At 36.8% G+C, this 20,409-nt stretch overlaps 2 protein-coding genes across 3 annotated transcripts in view; both read left to right on the top strand.

The window, feature by feature from the left end:
* cdh18a (cadherin 18, type 2a) overlaps positions 1 to 20,409 on the top strand; it is a 164,760-nt gene that overhangs the window by 11,143 nt on the left and 133,208 nt on the right. The window contains exon 1 of one of the 2 annotated variants that reach the window (XM_049478518.1): positions 10,466 to 10,526. The exons of the other annotated variant lie outside the window; for it this stretch is intronic. The gene's annotated coding sequence lies outside the window, so the exon portion shown is untranslated. Of the gene's footprint in view, positions 1 to 10,465; positions 10,527 to 20,409 lie in introns of those variants that run through there. 2 annotated transcript variants of the gene reach the window in all.
* Positions 15,086 to 18,992, top strand: LOC111196652 (uncharacterized). The gene is made up of 2 exons (XM_022685990.2): positions 15,086 to 15,522; positions 16,721 to 18,992. The coding sequence occupies exons 1-2, from the start codon at positions 15,459 to 15,461 to the stop codon at positions 18,877 to 18,879; spliced, it is 2,223 nt and encodes a 740-aa protein (XP_022541711.2). The 5' UTR covers positions 15,086 to 15,458; the 3' UTR covers positions 18,880 to 18,992.

Genomic DNA, 20,409 nt, shown 5'->3' with positions numbered 1-20,409 from the left:
AAAGCGTAAAATGTGTAATACTCTCCTCTCCTGCATCGTGAAGTCGTCTTCAGGCGCATTTTTCAGCATTTCTGCTTGTTTTGCTGGGTCGTGTTGGTTTTAGCTAGCCGGCTGGACTGTGGTTAGGTTAGCGTGGCTTGCTTTAGCTCAGCATTAACTTAGCTTAGCTTAGCCTAGTCTGGCTGGTTAAGTTAGCGTTCTGGCTGTCAGACATGTCAGGTATTAGCCAAGCGATTTTCCTTCCCTTTTTTCCACAAAAGACTATCCAGCGCTGCGGGCGAGTGTGCCGTGGCTGAGCGCTAGCCTGTGCTAAGCTAACGCTGCTGCTGATGCCGTTGATGATTCTTAGCTGTCCTGTGAATATACGCCGTTACTCGGCAACGCGTCGGCGGAGTGATACAAGTTTAGTGTGAGAAGGCCGTGATGTTATCACGAAATATCAGCAGGGCTAGAACACTTCTCAACCAATCAGATTGTGAGGTCGGAACTAACTGTTATACTAACTGATGTATAAATTAAGATTAATGCTGTGTGATGTACGAATAAGTTTCATTTTCTGAGCTGTGCATGGTGGGCTGTTCTCTCTATGGTGGGCAGTTTTCATTCTTTGGTTGATTTTATATGAGTGTTCAAATCTATATTTTACTTACGTTAAATTGATAAGAAATTTGAATAAATGTTTTCTTTGAATAAATGCGATGATTCATAAACTTGGCACCTCGGCTCTGAGGCTTCGTGGTTTCTTGGCCTGATGTGAAGTCGTGGAGCCGCAGTCACACAACACGCTCTTGCTAATTTGAGCTCCGTGCAGAAGCAGAGAAAGAGGAGAACAGGAGAGAACGTTTGAGGATTGTCACTGTGGAGAGAGAGAGAAAGAGAAAGAGAGAGAGAGGCCTCTAAGCCTCTGTCTGATGAGAGCGCCACTCCGTTCCAATTAGCATCCTAATTAAGCACACTGGATTCTAATCAGTATTGCAAATGTGTTTTGAAGACCTCAAGAAACCTGCATGAATTAGACGTGCCACCTTTCGCCTTCTGAATGCGGAATCAGATAACACCTGGCTGAGCGGCGGCGGCAGCCTGCATTGTCCTGCTCGCCTTGCCAAGCACACGTCACTCGATCATTCCTTCCTTCCTTATTTATTTATTTATTTATTTGTATTCTGGAGAGGATTATCTTCTGCCTTATCTCATAGGGAGAACACATTGAGCACAAGGTCACGGGACGTCGTGTTTTTCGGCCAGTTGCTTTAATTGTTTTAGTTCATTAAATTTGCGAAAGATTAGTCTCATTATGGGCACATTAACCCTTAGCTAAAGGTCAGCTTTTCCGCTTCCCACATCACATTTGCATGCAATCTTCAAAAGGCCATTTGCATGATTTGACATGTTTTGACCAAATTCCTCATTTAATGTTTGTACTTTTAATTTTTTTTCCTACGATGTAAATGAATAATGAAGTCATCCAGACTGTGAAGGAACACATAAGGAATAGTGTAGTCAGTTAAAAGTGTCAAACAAACCAAATACCCTGTGAAAAAGCATTTAGGATTAGGCTCTTACCTGTTTTTTTTTTTGCAGTTTCTGAGGCAGCTAAATCTGATGAACGATCCTGATGAGAACCAGTTTCATCCTCATGTTTTGAATGGCATTTTTTTTAACTGAATTTAGTCTTCGTTCTGGTTTCATTCAACTTTTTTTTTTAAATACTGATAGAAAAGTAGATGAAAGAAAACAGTAAAGAGTTATTAAAAGCACAGTGAGAACACAGAGTTACTGCAGCTCAGTAAATGACACTCGTTCTACAGCCTACAACACAGAGGCCAAGTATTTAACCATAATATATGATCTACAAGTTTATCTAAGGTAGCCCGGGGGAAATCACTACACACTGATGGTGAGTGTTAGTCAGAAACTGTTGGACACACCCAGTATGCAAATTTATTGTGACAGAAGCCAATGGAAAAGTAGCTGTTAATGACAACAGACTAAACTCAGTTATTATAAGTTGGTTCAACTCAAAGATCTCAGTTTGAATGTATATATGTGCCCACAAATGTTCAACTAACTCAAAATAGTTGAGTATTGTTTAGAAATCTCCAATTTTATGTAAAACAGACTTAATTTATTTGAGTTCAAACAACTTCTGGCTTTACAGTGTGGGGTTAAGCTGTTAAGCTGCGGTTTCTGAGGCTGGTAACGCTGATGAACGATCCTGATGAGTGCCAGTTTCATCCTAATGTTTTGAACGATGTTTTCAACTGCAGAATATGTTCTTATTTTTTTTTTCTTTATTTAGCTGAGTAGTTCTTGCCATAATATGGATTAGAACATCTCTCAAATATAATTTTTCACTTTTGTCCAACTGATGCTCCCGAACACATTAAGAGGAAAGATAATTTGAGTTAACGTAACTCTTGATAAGTTTAGCACAGTTGACTCTACCTCATAAAGCTGACTGAGAAAATCCAGCTGTCTTTTTCCAAACAAGAGGTGCTACTTTGAAGAATCTAAAGTATTAAACATATTCTGATTTGTTATCACTTTTTTGTTCACTAAAGCGTGCAGTTCTATAGGCTGTTTTTAATTCAATTATTTTTAAATGTGTATATCAAATCTGGTTATTGTAAAATCCTTATGCAAAACAGTTGATACAATAAAAAAGAATGCAATTAAAAGCATTTGTCACATCCTGGTCTCGTCTCGTGTCTGTGTGTCTTCCCCACGTGACCTGTGCTCCCCTGTGTCTCCCGTCTCAGTACTTTTCCACCCTTTTTCTCATTTGTTGCTCCGCCCCTTCCCCAGGTGTTTCTTTAAATAGCCCTCCTCTGCCACTTTGTCTCCATCGGTCTTTGCACCTTCCAATGTTGTTTTGTCTCTCTCAGTGTTATCAGTCCTCTTAGCGTTTCTCTGTTCTCTGTTTTTGCCATTTATATATATAGTCTATTTCCTTGTTTATTTCTTAGTGTTTTGCTTCTTGTTGTTTCCCTTGTATATATACATCCCTGCCCTGTTTAGTTTTGGTTATTTCTTGGTTATTTTTGGTAGTTTCTAGTTTCTTGTTTATTCCTTGTTTATGTTCTTAGCTTTGTTTGTTTCTTTGTTTATTTACTCCCTGTTTGTATATAAATATATTTAGTACTTCTTGTTTGTTTAGTTTATGTTCACTAGTTCCTCTCGTTTGTTTTGGTTTACTTTATTATTACGTGTTCTTTGTTGTTTGTTTATCTTTGTTATATATATATATATATAAAATTATTTGTTTCGTCCCTACCTGCACTTGTGTCCGCCTCCTCGTCTCCCTGCCTGGGTCTCCGTGACAGCATTTAAAGTTTGGCACAACTGAAAGTTTTAGTTAACTAACTTAAGTGAATTTAACTAATCTAGGCTTAAGTGCTAATATTTCTAAAAAAAAAACTATTTAAGTAAGATAAAATTAAAAAGGAAAGTAAGGAGAAACTTAAAACTTAAGATACTAAGTAGAAATGTTGGGCAAATTAATTGGTAAAGCAAAAAAAAAAAATCAACTTCTCTTTTAGTTGTAATATTTATTTGATATTTTAGGTTTTAATGCTAACTTAAGTTTTCATTCATTGCTTAACTTTTTAACCAGTTTCCTCAAGATTTGAAGTTGTTTGAACTTAAATGATTTAAGTCTGTTTTACATAAAATTGTATATTTCCAAACATTACTAAACTATTTTGAGGTAGCTGAACATTTGTGTAAACTAAGTTTAGTCTGTTGCCATTAGCAGCTTCTTTTCCATTGGCTTCTGTCACAATCTATTTGCATACTGGGTGTGTCCAACAGTTTCTGATTAACACTCACCATCAGTGTGTAGTGATTCACCCGGGGCTACCTTAGATAAACTTGTAGCTTGTATGTTATCAGTGATTGCTTGGTCTTTTTGTTAAAGTATGATATATTTTCAGTGTGAAGTGTCTGAGTTTTGAAACTTAATTCATTTCTAATTAATTTACCTCAAAATACCTCAAACGGTTTGACTAGACTTTTATTACTGTTATTGTAACAAAAATACCAGCTGTAACAAAATACCAGCTCATAAAATGTAGTATCATTACTAAATAAATAATTAATCCAGGTAGATCAATAATTAAACTTATCAAATATTGCATGATGCTGGGTTTATTGGCTGAATGATGGAAAATATAAAGTAAAGTTAAAGTAATATCACTATTTGGTAAACAACAGGTCACTGATGCCCTTTTTTATTTTTTGGTTCAGCTGGTTATTAATGATTGTAAATGATTTCTGACCTAATAAATAACCATTAATAGCAATAAGCTCCTTTATAAACCATTTATAAGAGTAGTCTTGGATTAAAATTGTATCGTTGCACTGTTAATTAAATCTTAAATCTGGGCAGATCAATAATTAGCCTTTTTAAATGTTAAATTATGTCAGGTTTATTGTTAAATGAAGGAAAATATAAAGTAAGATTAAAGTAAGGTCACTATTTGGCAAACATTGTATAAATCAATATATAAAACCATTATATAAACCATTTATAAGAGTTGTCTTGGGCTAAAATTGTATAGCGGCAAAGTTTAGCTGGAATCTAATATTTTAAGTCCTACATCCATATATATATATTTTTATAAAAAATGTACCACAGTTTCAAACAGTAAAATTAGCAGTGCTGGATCAACACCTAAAGAGTTAACTTTAACACTCCTTTGGAGCATATATGGTCCCACTCTACAGAGAGTAAAAATGATAGCACTGATAGCAGTGTTAAATGTTTAGTGTTAATATGACACTGTGCAGTGCACTATTTACTTATGCTAGTGTTGTTCATTAGTGTTATAGCAACACCTAAAGTGTTAATTGTACACTGTTTGGAGTATGTACACAGCAAAAAGGCAAGTGTTAAATTAACTCCCACAGAGTTGATTTTAACTCTTTTTCAACACTTTCAAAATAGTTAAACATTTAACACCTTGCCAGAGTTCCTCACATTTGTGTTTCTTTAACTACCTAAATTGTTACACTAACACTGGAAAGAGTAAAAAAATATATATATTTATTACAATTTACTGAACAAACAATGGCAACTTGCTCTTATAGCCTACACTACATTGGCTAGATAAACAACCATTAAACAAAACACAACACTCTACCCAATGGAAGGTAGCCCTGGTGGGCAAGATTTCAGACTGATGGTAAGTTAGGATCTGGGGGACACATCCATTATGCAAATAACATGTTTAACTGGGCGGAGCTTCATTAAATCTCTGTTGAGTTGGCCAGTATTTATTGGGTTTAGTGGGATTAAAACTGAAATATTCAACTCTGTCAAATAACTCCAACACTGAACACCATTTAACACTGAAAGAGTTAAAATTACACTTTGAGAGTGAAAATCAACTCTCAGCTGTTTAACTCGGAAATTTCAACTCTCCTGATTTTGCTGTGCAGCTTTGAAGGAGAATGACTGTTTAGGAAATTGTTGCACACACACACTCAAACACACACACCAGGCTGCCATGGCCAGCTGATGCACATTAGCATGTTTGCCAAACATCTGCCCTCAGACTGACTCTATAGAGCAATGCACCTCATTCATTTTACATATTACCACTTATACAGAAGCACTGCTGCAATATAAGCTCCATCCAGTATGTGAATATATATATATATACAGTATGAGCCCTGATTCTCTCCTGTGCAACACAAATAAGAAAATAATTAATATATTGTAAATTAAATGAGATTCTATGCAATGTAATTTTGAACTGTTACCATTTTGTCCCACTTTCAGGCCTCATCTTTATTCCTGCTGATTCTAGAGACTCCATTTCCCATAATTCACCTTCCTCCGTACCTTCTGTCCAGTGTTCACCTACAGCTAATCAGAAAATATTCCCACTTTCACAGGAATCTGACTACTAGATTCACAAAACACCCTGATGTTCATTACTTCTGTGTGTACAGCTCTGGGAAAAATTAAGAGACCACTTCAGTTTCTGAATCAGTTTATCTGATTTTGCTATTTATAGGTTTATGTTTGATTAAAATGAACATTGTTGTTTTATTCTATAAACTACGGACAACATTTCTCCCAAATTCTAAATAAAAATATTGTCACTTCAGAAATCAATATTTGGTGGAATAACCCTGGTTTTTAATCACAGTTTTCATGCATCTTGTCATGTTCTTCTCCACCAGTCTTACACACTGCTTTTGGAGAACTTTATGCCTTTACACTCCTGGTGCAAAATTTCAAGCAGTTCAGCTTGGTTTGATGGCTTGTGATCATCCATCTTCTTCTTGATCATACTCTAGAGGTTTTCAATTTGATAAAATCAAAGAAACTCATCATTTTTAAGTGCTCTCTTAAAATTACCCCTTTAGTTTGTCTGCTACTTTGCAAAGTATTGCCAACACACCTGTAAGTGCTTAGGCAGTTTGTGATTTCTGTTTGTTGCTGGCTTTTTTTTTCATTCTTTTTGCTTGTTTGGTTTGGATGCCCTGTTTGTATGGCTGCCCGGGTTTCAAACTTAATCTAATATTTTAGAATTTCCATAAAACATCCATGTCTTGTTTGGTTGCCTTTGGATTTTTTCTGTGCTGAATTTGCGGTTGTTTACAGCATAAGACAAGCTCCATTAAACCTCTTACTTACTTTTTTTTTGGTCTGCAAGCTCTGATCAGTTTGTCAGATCTGACATATTTATGCATTTGCTTATGAGGCAATGTTGAAAAGAAATTAAATGAGGAGGTAAATTTGACAGAAACGTTTTAATTTCAGTGTGTTTTGTGGAGGCAGATTGACAAAAAACTCTGAAATAAACACATTTCTGTTGAATTAAGCCATTGCAAATGTTTTGAAACTTAGTTTAGAGGCTTTTGTTTCGCACAACGGAATCACTAAATGTATCAGTGATACATTTTTTAAAGGAATGGTCAAAGAACCATCTGTCAGCTCTTGAAGTTCTTGTGATGGAAGCTGGAGAAATGGGCAAGCATACGATTCTGAGACACTTTGAGTAAAGGACTAAAATGTGATGGCTAGATAATTGACTTAGTTACTCCTGATTTATTTATTTATTTATTTATTTATTTACTTACTTATTTTAATTTAAGTACTGTTGACCAGAGGTTGATACCCTGTAAAAATCAAAACTTAAAATCCACTAAACAAAAAATATTGAATTGTACTGTAAACTATAGCAAACTAGTCGCCTCAACTAACATTATTAAGATTCTCGTTGAAAGTGGGTGTAACTAAATCATTTGCATTGCAAAATTTACAAATTTTATTTAAACTCTAGTTTAAATGCTCAGTTTTACTCTTCAGTTAAACAGGGTCTACTGAATAATTCTGCAGGGGTTTTCACCTGATGTTGGTCATGCTATTTGCATATTGGGCGTGTCCTCTCATCTCCCACTCACCATCAGTGTGTAGTCATTCTCCACAGACTGCTTCTCTTAGGATTCATATATATATATATGTACACTCAAAAATCAAGTGCAGTAAGTTACCTTGAATTTGAGTTTTCAACTTTTTTGTTTTTACAGTATAGATCCGCACTTTAAAGTCTTGGTTCCTCCAGACAGATTTTTGGTAAAGCTGCTTTATAAGCTCCAAAAATTTCAGAAAATGCTGGTTGTTCTCCAGCATCATCTCCGAGTTCTGTTTTCTCAATTCTTTTTCAAGCACATGGCAGACAGGTGGGGTGTACATTGTTTGTGTAATTTAGATGTAATTTAGGTCACAAAATACCAAATAGGTTGTCTGTTTCTGGAAATGTTTATACCATGTTCTCCCAAATTTCGAAGGCAAATTAACCAACCGAGTCTTTTTCATTAGTATCCCCCCCCCCTGCCTATCATTAGCAATGCCCACAACACTAGAAGGTGCTGACCAACATTACAATAGGAGGCCAACTGTGCTCTCTCGGACTCCGGCTGCTGATAGCAAGCAGCATGAAGATTCCTCAGATTATAGTTGTAGACTTAGTCCACTTGACCACTCCAATCAACCTACAAGAGAATGTTAATGTTCTACAAGACCATGATAATCCACACACACTAAACACATCCTAACCTTTTTTTTTTTTTGTGGTAAAAGAAACTTTGTACCTCATTCTTGCCCTGACTCTCACTTTATGTTTGATATAAGAAAGCACAGAGTTTTTTTTATATTTACTGACATTCATTCTGACATGTATGATCTCATAATAGCTCAACAATCATCTCAGTTCCCACTGCCTCCATAAAAGAGGAAGAGAAGAGAAGAATGTTTGTGTGAAAACTGCACTCTTGAGGCAGTGTGGTCTAACTGTTCTTTCTCCAGCTCAACTCACACTCAACCCCCATTAGCCCGAGGCCAGCTGCTCATGCTCTTTTCAAGCCTGTCTTCGGTTCAGAATCCACCAACCCAGACCCAGTCAGCCTTGATTAGAACATCAATTATGTTTCATCAGCCACCAGCACAAAAAAACTGTTGTAAAATGGTGAAGTTTAGAGGTTTGGGGGCGTGGATTTTTGGGTTTTAGTGTTGTTTGAGTTGCAAAATGTTCAGTTTCAGTCTTCAGTTCAGACCCCACCAACCTAGACTTAATCAACCTTTGTGTTTTAGTCAGGAGAACTAATATTATTATAATATTAAGTTCAGTGAATGTACCAACCAGTACAACTGAATAAACTGAGTTCAGAAAACTTCAACCTGAAAACTTAAACATGCTTGTTGAGCTAATAAAAAAATGTGATTTCAACCAACTTTTAGTTACTACATGCTTCAATGCTCTTTCTACAGTGTTGGTTCATACAGCTTTCCTATAGGCTCCTGGCACCATATTTTTGCATATTGGGTGTGGCCTCTCCCTTACTTACCATCTTTGTGTTGTCTGTTGTCCAAAGCTACCTTATCCTAGGACTGTGGTTGTATAACATGTGTGTGATAACTGCTAGGCTTGAATGTTGTAGGCTGTAAGAGTAAGTTACTTTTATTCTGTCTTCCTAGTGCTCCCAGTGTGTTGGTTTGGAGTTGTAGTAACTCAAGGTCAGTATTTGTAGTTTTGTAAAAATATACTAAATATGTTGAGAACACCTATATGTTTATTAAATAAACTAAGTTATTTAAGCCCACAATACTTGACAAAAAAAAAAACAGTTGCGTTAATAACTACTGTTGTGTGAACAAAACTCAGTTAAGTTTGATAAACTTAAAATGTTATATATTTACAACTTAAAGGTTCAGCCAATTTTTTTTTTTTTTTTAGTGTGCAGAACTTAATACTACAATAAATAAAATATTTGGCAGCTAAGCATTACTAAATAATTTCTAAATTACTACTACTACTAGTAAGTAACTATTAAAAGCCATGGGAGAATGTGGCGCTAAATTGTTGTAGTAAAATCTACTGAGATACACTGAGTAAAATCTAATTGGGTAAACGTATTGAAAAGTAACATTTACTGAAAAATTTGGAGTTAAATACACTTCAGATTATTGTGTTTTACTTTTTTTTTATTTCTTCGTTTTGTATGCAGCTGCCTTGTGTGAACTGCAAAAGTCCAGAAAAATGATTTTACTCTAAAATAAAAAATCAAATACTCTAATAAAACGTTATATTGGTCAGCCTTTATTTCTATATTTTTTTTTAAATAAAAATTGTTCAGTTTAATAGTGCAATTTCAACACATTTTTTAGTTGGCTAGTCTAGCATTAATTTTTCAATTACCTCGAATAAATATATTAAGTTCAGGCAACTTAAAATATTAGATAATGATAAAAGAACTATTAAAATACTATGTTGAAGTGATTCAATAATTTAAGTTTAGCTAACATTTAAGACTTGTTAGGTCAAGTTAATTTTGTAAGTGCAGAGAACAAATGAGCCATAAAGTTTATTAACTTAAAAAAAGGCCAGGAAATGAATTGCCTAATGATTTTAAGTTGGAGTGATATTTTTTTTACAGTGATTTGTCAGTGCTCTTTCTACAGTGTTGGATCATAGAGCTTTCCCGTAAGGCTCCTGGCACCATATATTTGCATATTGGGTGTGGCCTCTCCTTACTTTACTAAGTTACAGACACAGTTTTTTACAGTGTAGAATGGTTTACATCAAAGAATATTCATTTGTTAGTGTAGTAAGTTGAAAATACTACGAATAATTAAAAATAAGAAGTTCATTTGCTAAAAGTTTAAATGATTAAGTAGAAGAAGTTAATTTTATAATTGTTTAAGACATTTAATCTGAAGGTTTGATTTCTTTTTTTTTAAGACTTTTACTGTGACAAGAGATTTTTTTGTTGTTGTTATATATTGTTGTTATTGTACTTCAGTTGTCATTAATGTAATTCATGGTTAGTTTTAGTTTTAAAGCTCTGTAAACATTAATCTGAATTAGTTCTAAATATCTAAACTCAAACTGTAAATAATTGTCTGAATCGTCCAGTAGGGGGAGCACGCGCATGGTTAGCCCTCATTCAGTTTAATACAAGAGTGAGGAAACCACTTCTCTGTGTGGGCTGATCTTTCTCTCCCCGTTTTTCAGGTAAGAAAATGTTAAAAACACGTTTTTTAGAACAGAAATGTATAGCTAATGAGTTTATTTGATTGTTTTGCTGTTCTTACATTATTCCTTATGGTTATTTAGTGTGGTTTTTGATCAGTGGAGACTAGCTAGGAGCTAGCTAGCTAGATCACTAGCTGTACTGTATTAGTTCCCATGAAAAACACAGTGTGGTCAATGCAGCAAGTGTTTAATTCATGTGTGTGCATAAAATGGAGTAATTCTTGCCCAAAATGGTTCTAATTGTAAATTGAAAATGAATGAATTACTTGTAAATGTTGTAACTCATTCAGTTCAATCCATAGACTGTATATTGCTGGACAGAGCATCGTCTCTCAAAAGTGAAGCCACCACAGGTCGGGCGCCCCCTGCTGTTCGGTTTCAGAAAGCTGTGTAACCACACCCATCCCCATAGGTTTTAATAGTAAACAGACAACTTTCAATCACGTTTTTTTCCTAATATACTGTAATTCTACCTCCATTATTTAAATGCAACAGCTAGTGTAACCTCTGCTTATATAGTCAAATTTTATATCCCCACAGAATTCGTTTTTTTTTTTAAACGTTATTCAACTCTATTCAAAAAAGGTGTGGTTATTGTAAAAGGGCTGGTTATGAGCGGGACCAATAAGAGACCGTCAGGTCAGCTCCGCTCTGCAGCCTGTGACCTCGAGGCAGCCCTCAGGGGCGGGGTTATTTAAATGAGTAGGCTGTCTCTCCACAGTCTTTCTCCCTCCTCTGGTGTCTACTGCGCAGACTTGGGTTTCAGGATCGCCAACATGGCTTCATTTTCATTGAATGAATGGGAACAGCGACACAGCGTCCATCTTTTTTACAGTCTCTGGTTCAATACAAAAGTGAGGAAACCACTTCTCTGTGTGGGCTGATCTTTCTCTCCCCGTTTTTAAGGGGTTCAGAGTTTCTTTGGGAAGATGTAAAAAAGTGTTGTTTATAGACACTCTTTATTCATCAACCTGACTGAGCTTAAGCTGCTTGCAAAGAAGAATCTGCAAAAATCTTTGTCTCTAGATGTGAAAGCTGGTAGTCTGATATCCCAAAATACTTGCAGCTGTAATTTCAAGAGAAAGGTGTCTCCACTGTCTATTGATATATGGGGGTAGAACACTTTTCTTCTTTTTAATTTTAATTTAAATAAAAAAAAGTTTGTTATTGCAAGACACTGTGCACAGGGATTTCTTCCAAAAGTTTGTTGGTTAATATAAGGCCCAGATCCTGGCTCACTGGCATGATGTGTTCTGCTTTCGCCTCTTCTCCGGACAGTGACGCGAGACCAAAATGATGGACAGCTGATGAGGGAAGTTGTTGGTTGTTGACTCGGCTGTAATGAAAATCCCACTGCCGCTTCACTCCTTCCACAGCTTTAAACTCATGTAGTGCTGCTTTGACTGACACGCTGGAGTTCTGTGTAACGATCCATTTAGATAGCTGTAAGAGAACACGGAGGACTTAGTGGACAAGCCAGACACGGTGGACGTAGCAGACCTAGTGGACAACCCATAGTGAACGCCCCAAGTCCGAAGGTAGCTTCTTATTTGAATTTCCCATTCCATCATTAATGGTAAAGCATTAAAATAATGTAAAGTTAAGTGTCCTTGAAGACATCTAAAAGGAATATATGTACCATTTTCTTGGGAATAAGAAATTCAACTGCTCTCTAAAAAAAGTCATTCTGATGGCCTTTAGCCAATACTTGAATAAATCCTCTGTTGTAAGATAAAAAAAATAAAATGTATATGAATTTGGCAGGACTTTTTATTTTTATTTATTGTTTTATTGAGTTGTAGTGACATAAAAAATAGAAGTGTTGTTTCAACACACTTTCCTGGCGAACCCAGATTAAATATAGTCCACTAAACACTTAAATACTAAAGCCATTTTCTGCCAACTAAATTATCTGTATTGGACAACTTAATTTCCTCATCTATCTGAATTCTCAACAAGAAATATTGAAATGCTTCATAAACTAAGTGCCTCAACTAACATTATTTCGTGTTAATGTTCTTGTTTTAAAGTTGGTGTAACTAAATCATAAGCATTGGCAAATGTACAAATTGTAGTTGAACTCTTGTTGAGGCCAAGCCAACTCTGCTCTACTGCACATGCTCAGATTTACTCTTTAGTTAAACAGGGTCTACTGAGCAATTCTGCAGGGGTTTTCACCTAATGTTGGGCATGCTATTTGCATATTGGGCGTGTACTACTACCTCTCATTCACCATCAGTGTGTATTCATTCTACACAGACTGCCTTCACTTATATATTTGTGTTGTTTCATAACTGTTTGGTCTCAGTGTTGAAGACTACAAAAACAATTCACTGTGTTTTGTGTGGCTGGGTGTACATACACTGTAAAAAGTTTGAAGTCACTCCAGCTTAAAATCATTAAGTACCTAATTTCCTGGCCTTTTTTAAGTTAGTACAAATGTATGGTTCATTTGTTCTTTGCGTTTACAAAAGGAAGTTGACCTAAAAAGTTTTAACTGTTAACTGAACTTAAATTATTGAAACACTTCAACATAGAATTTATCATAGTTCTTTTATCATTATCTAATATTTTCAATTGGCTAAACTTAATATATTTAGGGAAGGTAATTGAAAAACGTATGCTAGACTGGCCAACAAAAAAAAAAGGTAAAAATTAGTTGCTAAAAAATTTTTAGTCAGATTAACAAACTCAACAGATTCTTATATATTACACTAATGCACGCCCAGGATAAGGTAGCTTCGTTCAACACAAAGATGGTAAGTAAGGGAGAGGCCACTACCAATATGCAAATATATGGTGCCAGGAGCCTTATAGGAAAGCTGTATGAACCAACACTGTAGAAAGATCATTGACGTGTAGTGACTAAAAGTTGGTTGAAATCACATTTTTTCTTTGGCTCAACAATCATTTTGAAGTTTTCAGGTTGAAGTTCTCTGAAGTTCTCCTCATTGACTTTTTTATTTTATTTTTCTGAGTATTTTCTTTTATTAGCTACTGGAGACAATTGAGGAGGTTGAGGAACAGTTTCATGTGTAGCATCCGTATACAACTCAGAGAGATCTATTTATTAGTATTTCACATAGAACAAGAAAAAAGTGTATTTTAGTGAAAAGACACCTTTAAATAAAAATGTTCAAGAATAGAAACCACAAAAAAAAAATTGAGAAATTTTGAAGAATTTTAATTGTAACAATCAGGAAATCAGTTCTACTTCCCAAAATATGTTAGCGAGGAATAGACTGCTCCTGGACAGAGACCATTTGTGGCAGCGGATATTTAATGGTCATTTTTTATTCTCCCTCATTATTACTGGTATTCCTGCCATCCTGCAGCCTCTCATTTGGTCTCAGTGTCTGTGAATGTCCTCATCAGCTCATCCACCCTCTCATGTTTTTTCCACTTCATTTTCTTCTCTGTCAAACTGTTTCTTTACTCTCTCTGCTCTTCTTTCTCTCTTTTTTTATCTTTCTTTCACACTCTTCATTTAATTGACATGTTCCTTTGGGTCACTGGAGTCGAGTCTTAAAATAAGAGTCTATGTAATTAAGGATTCCACTGTAAAAAAGGGGTATTTGTATATTAGTAGTTAAAAGGGATGTAATACTTTGAGTGAGATCACCAGTCAAGTCTCCAAATTTGGACACACTATAAATTCACAGTTTTTTCATTATTTAAAAAAAATCCACTGCTCCAAATCCCATTCATGTAGCTTTCCATCAGCTGCCAAAGCCCTGAGAGAGCATAATTGGCCTTGCTCTCTCACCACATCACTCCAAAGGGTGATGTCGATCAGCACTAGGCATCTGTGCGCTGATGTATCAGAACCAAGTCGCTGAGCTTTCCTCCGAGCAGGCTGTGATATGAGAAAACTATATGTGATATGCTAACTAGAAATCTTAAATTCAGATAATTCATTATCTGATTCATATGCATAAAAACTTTATTATTAAGTCTCACCAACTTAAAAATTCGCTTTGTGCTTTTAGTTGGCCTCGTTTAGGTTCTGTGAAATGTTCAGCTGATCCATTCTTTAAGATCAAATATGTAAAACTTGTCAATCACATGCTTTACATAAATCAAACTCACATAACGAGCACAACATTAGATTTTTTTTTTTTGTTAATGCAAGTTATCAACTAAGAATTTATGCTGATGACGTATGTCTTATTATTAATCATATAAACTTGCTGCAATGCAAATATGATCAGCTGGACCTAGACATTATGTAGTCTAAATACACTCAACAAAAACACAGTAACGTGTTTGTGTAACGTGATGGTGAGTGAGAGGTGGGAGGACACGCCCAATATGCAAATAGCATGATCAACGTCAGGTTAAAACCCCTGCATAATTGATCAGTAGACCCTGTTTAACTGAAGAGTTAAACTGAGCATGTGCAGTAGTGCAGAGTAGTCAGCTTGGCCTCAACTAGAGTTCAACTACAATTTGTACATTTTGCCAAAACAAAATGATTTAGTTACACCAACTTTTAACAAATAACTTAATCATGTTAGTTGAGGCAACTAGTTTACTATACTGCCCTACAAAGCAAAAAGGCAGTAACTGCATTTTTTGGCGAAAATGAGTTATTGTGTTTTTTGTAACATTCAAAGCATTATTTGTCATATAACAAAATATCTCATCTCAAATGTGTGTCGTTTTGGAGAAAATTGGTGGGTGTTTGTACAGTAACTACAAAAACTACTAGTAAAGCAAAGCAAAAAGGCAGTAAACGCCATTACTGTATTCTTGCCTTGTAGCGTGACAGTTACTGTCATTCTTTGTTGTATCACTTCACGTAATAATTACGCTGTTGCCACAGCGATGTTACTGTTGCCATAGAGAACACCGCGCGGGACTCTTTTGACGCTGCAATTTTACTCTGTGAAACTGCACTTTCTTGTTACGATGGCCCAATCCAGAGGGAAAAAGATGGTGGAACTGGCATTAAAAAGAAAATATCCGGAGTATGGTAAGTAACAACAGCGAATGATTATGACTGATTAGAAACGTATCACAAAAGTTCCTGTCAGCGCTATCAGCTGTTTTCTGTCAGGAGACGTTCCGTGCCCCCTCCCACTCTCCACCCCGCCCCTACAAACTAGTTTATCCTCCCTAACTTTATATTATATGTTCTGTATCTAAGAAAACGTCTTACTTTACAATACATGCAAATTCACTCTAGGATCCGGTTCACGGCGAGCGCGGAGACCCGGTAAGTCGGTTTTAGTGACAGTGAGGCTCCGTGCTGGACCCGTGCTGAAGCTAGCTGGCTAACAAGCCTTCTGCGCCCGCAGCACGGTGTGCACAGCGGCACTGTCCCTCCGAGTGGCCGGGTCTCTGTGCTGTGCTCGGCTGGGCTCCTCACATATCACGGCTGAACTTTATATTTATATCTGAGTTTTCTCCCTCACCAGAAAGATCTGTGCTGGGAGGGGTTAAGAAGGGGGGGTTCTGTACACAGTTCTGTAACACTGAATGTAACCCCAGTCTAAATTCTGCAACTCCAAGTCGTGCACATTTTCTTCCATCCCATTTCAGACATGAAAAAAGAAAAAAATAGCCTCTTACCTTAAGTTATAATGGACCAAATCAAAATGATTACTGTATGTATTTCATCGTTTGCCCTTTAGTGTGCTCTTTCGCCCTCTTGTGACATAAAAAACAACATTTTTTAGACATATAATTTACACCTGATCACATATATCAGTCTACATATTCACAATGATTTGTGTATTACTTATATTATGTTTGGTTTCATCTAATTTAAAGCGCATGTTTAAAGGATGCAAATGTATTTATTATTTATTACAGGTATTTATTTATTATTGTGTTGGCCTAATGAAAGCAATATTTTAGTCATAGGCCGAATTAATGTACAGAAGGTTCTTTTTAATAAAATAACTTAATATATAAGTAGGCCCTGTATGCACATCCGCTTTTATATAGGTCCATGTCATATTAAATCCTATTAATAAGATAGTCAAAGCCCAAAGATTAGATGGACTGATTATTGGTGTTTTTTCTTCATTTATAGAAATACAGTATGTTTTTTATTAACTCCTCAAAAATTGACTAGTTGTAACTACAGTTATGATTATTATATACCAGTCTTACATGCATTGTTGCTTTGCATGCATATCAATAACTTTAAGTATTTTTCATTCCAGCTGCACAGGGTATTCCACCAAAGAGGAGGAGAGACTGCATGGAAGAAAAATGGGTGATCCCAGACACTTTGTTGGACACCAGCTTGTTGGACACCAGCTTGGAAAGCTTCGACCTGTCTGATGATGACATTGACTCATACTACGTCCCAACCCCATCCTCTTTCTGGACACAAACTGAAGTGGAACCCATACAGACTGAACTGGAACCAGCCCCAAACCATTCCCTGACTGAACTGGAACCAACCCTAAGCCATTCCCCGACTAAAGTGGAACTGACACAAACTGAAGTAGAACCCATACAGACTGAACTGGAACCAGCCCCAAGCCATTCCCTGACTGAACTGGAACCAGCCCCAAGCCATTCCCTGACTGAACTGGAACAAACCCTAAGCCATTCCCCGACTAAAGTGGAACTGACACAAACTGAAGTGGAACCCATACAGACTGTACTGGAACCAGCCCCAAGCCATTCCCCAACTGAAGTGGAACTGACACAGACTGAAGTGGAACCAACTGAGGAGAAACAGCCGCAGCCACGTCCACCAATGAGGAGTCCATGTGGTGCCCAGTGTCGTAGGAAGTGCACTGACCACATGTCAGATGACAGGCGGAAGGAGATATGGAAGCAGTATTGGGACATGACGTATACAGAGCGGCGAACCTGGATATTCCACTCAGTCACCTCAATGGAGACGAAGAGAGTTTCTACTGCAGGGAGTCGACGTGGCCAGACGTTCAGCTACAAGCTACAAGACCAGAGAGGAGAGCCAAGACGGGTCTGCAAGATGTTCTTCCTGTCAACGCTGGGCTACAACCCAAAAAATGACAGTCTTGTTATGACCATGATGGGCAAAGCAAGGAGCAGGCCACTCGTTCCACCTCAGGACCAGAGAGGAAGGCAGGTCGCTGCAAATAAGCTGGATGCAAAGCAATTACTGGACCATATAGAGTCTTTCCACCCTACAGTAAGCCACTATAGACGTGAACATGCCCCACATCGACGGTACCTCCCTAGTGACATCACTATGAAAATGATGCATGGTGATTATGTGGAGAAAGGGAATGCCTGTTCATATGAGGCGTACAGGAAGGCTGTCAGGGAGAAAAAAATCAGTTTCGCAAAACTCGGAGAGGAGGAGTGTGAGACTTGCTTAAAGCATGCCGAACATGAAAAAGCCCACACAGAGGAGATGGTGAATTGCCCAGAATGTCAAAGTTGGCAAAAACACAAGCAGTCTGCCCTGCAGAGCCGTCTGAGTTACAAGCAGGATGCAGAGACCAGCTGCTGGCCCGACGATACCTCAGTCCGGAGTGCAGACCTCCAAAAAGTCATCATGTTACCACGTATGCCTGGAGTGAAATCTTCAGTTTTTACGCGACGTGTTGTGGCATTCCATGAGACATTTGCCTCTGTGGGGAAGGGGAAAAACAAGAAGAACACCATCTCTGTCTTGTGGCATGAGGGAATAGCAGGGAGAAGCGCTGCAGAAATCACATCTGCATACATGGCAGCATTGGAGAAAGAGAGGGATGTACGCCACATAATACTCTGGGTGGACAACTGCAGTGCGCAGAATAAAAATTGGTGCCTGCTCTCCTCACTCGTCACCCTAGTCAACAGTGACACGACTTCACTGGAAGACATCATCCTAAAATACTTCGAGCCGGGCCACACTTTCATGAGTGCCGACAGTTTCCACCATGGTGTTGAGCAGCAAATTAGGAAGTGTCCAGGTGGTGTTGTCTATGACTTCGAGGACTTTGTGAATGTTGTGGCGAGCTCCAATTCAAGGAAAGTGGATGTTGTCCTGATGCAGAATGCCAATGTGCTGGATTGGAAGGATGGCCATTCCACTTCCAAGGTCAAGAAGGCAAAAGCACCAAAGCTTGGGGAGATGGCAGAAATTCAAGTGCGGCGTGGCTCCAAGAGTCTTTTTTACAAGCTGTCACATGTTGAGACAGAATTCACAGAAATGGACTTCCTATTAAAAAAATTCATCCCAACCATTCCCACTCTCTTGCGACCACAGGACAGAGGAGTTGACGAGGTCAAAAAGAGGGACATAATTGACAAGCTTTGTCCACTCATGCCCCCAAACAGAAGGGGGTTCTGGCATTCCCTGCCTGTAATGAAGGATGTTCTGGAGGATGAGGAGTAATTAAATGAATGTTTTGTGTATTGTTTGTATTGAGTGTGTTGTTCTTTCATTATCCCCTGTTTTTTGACAGTTGTATATGTAACTATTTATTAAATTAATATCAAATAAGCTTATTTACTCGTTTCTATCTATTTTTAAAAAAAAATATCCTGAGTATTCACTTCATTAATCACTTTTGTGTATTAGGTTCTCAAGGTCCGGAGTCTGAGGTGACAGGGGGTTCCGTGAAAAAGTATGTTTGTGTAGGCTATGACATTTTAAATCAACTTGAAAAACAACTTTGACGATGAACTTGTATTTCAGTGCATCCAGGTTAAAACTAGTGTATATTATGTATTGCAGATAATTCAGATGTGTTTGAGATTAATGAACATAAATTAACTAAGAATACACACTAAGTACACTCCCATAATAGGGCCATATAAAAATATGAACGCTGCTCATTTGGCCCTTGATGCAGCTTGGAAATATTATATTTTTTTAGATGTGATAAACACCAGAAAAAAATCTGAGTGAACTATTAACACCTTAAATGGTTTAATTACATTAGCTGTGGCAACACTGAATTGCAGGATACAAATGGTTCCAATCAGTACAACTCAAATACAACAAAACCCTAGCTATGACAAAAAAGGTTTTTGAAGAATATTAAGTTACTGCCTTCTTACTTGGTATGGAACTTTCGAAAGTAGGAGTAATACAAAGCAAAAATACAGTAACTGTAAAAAAGGGGTAAAATAAAAAAAATATTAAAATTACTGATATCTGCAAAGAATAAGGTTATATGGAGTAACAATACTGCCTCATGTCCAATAATCTACCTACAACTACTTGGGCTGGACAACAAGATAACTTTAAGGTCATTTTTCTCAGTTTGGTGCTCTGTGCAGTTACTGCCTTTTTGCTTTGTAGGGCAGTATAGTTATGGTGCAATTCAATATTTCCAAGTCAGCTGACTTAAAAATCACATTGAGTAAAACAATTTTTCAACAAGTTTTTTTTTTTTTTTTTTTTTTTTTTTTTTTTTTTTACAGTGTACATTCCTTATTTGCTTGCATTAGCTTTATTGTTGTAGGCTGTAAGAGCAAGTTAACACTACTGTATCTTTGCTACTACACTGTAAAAATAAAAAAAGTTAAGAAAACTCAAAATATTAGGGCAACTTACTGCACTACATTTTTTGAGTTTTGAGACCAACTCAGTCTTTTAAATTTAAAAAAAAAAACATGCAGTTGTGCCAACCAGAAATCTTTAGCCCAGATGATATGTATTAAAACTTTAAATAATAAATCTCACCAACTTAAAAATGTAATTTGTGTCTTTTGATGGCCTGATTTAAATTCTACAAAATGTGTATTGCAAGTTTTGCTGACCATCCTTTAGGACCAACTAAAAAAATTAAGTTGCATGAATCAAAATAATTTAGTGGGTGCAACGCTATATTTTTGTTAATTCAACATAGCAACTGGAGTTTATGACTGTTGCATATCCATCTTACTGTCCGTTATGTAAAACTATTGCAATTAATGC

The sequence above is a fragment of the Astyanax mexicanus genome, chromosome 4 (assembly GCF_023375975.1).
Source record: "Astyanax mexicanus isolate ESR-SI-001 chromosome 4, AstMex3_surface, whole genome shotgun sequence".
Classification (NCBI taxonomy): Eukaryota; Metazoa; Chordata; class Actinopteri; order Characiformes; family Acestrorhamphidae; genus Astyanax; species Astyanax mexicanus.
The sequence above is the reverse complement of the archived record's forward strand: the minus strand, read 5'-3'. Positions and strand labels throughout refer to the sequence as shown.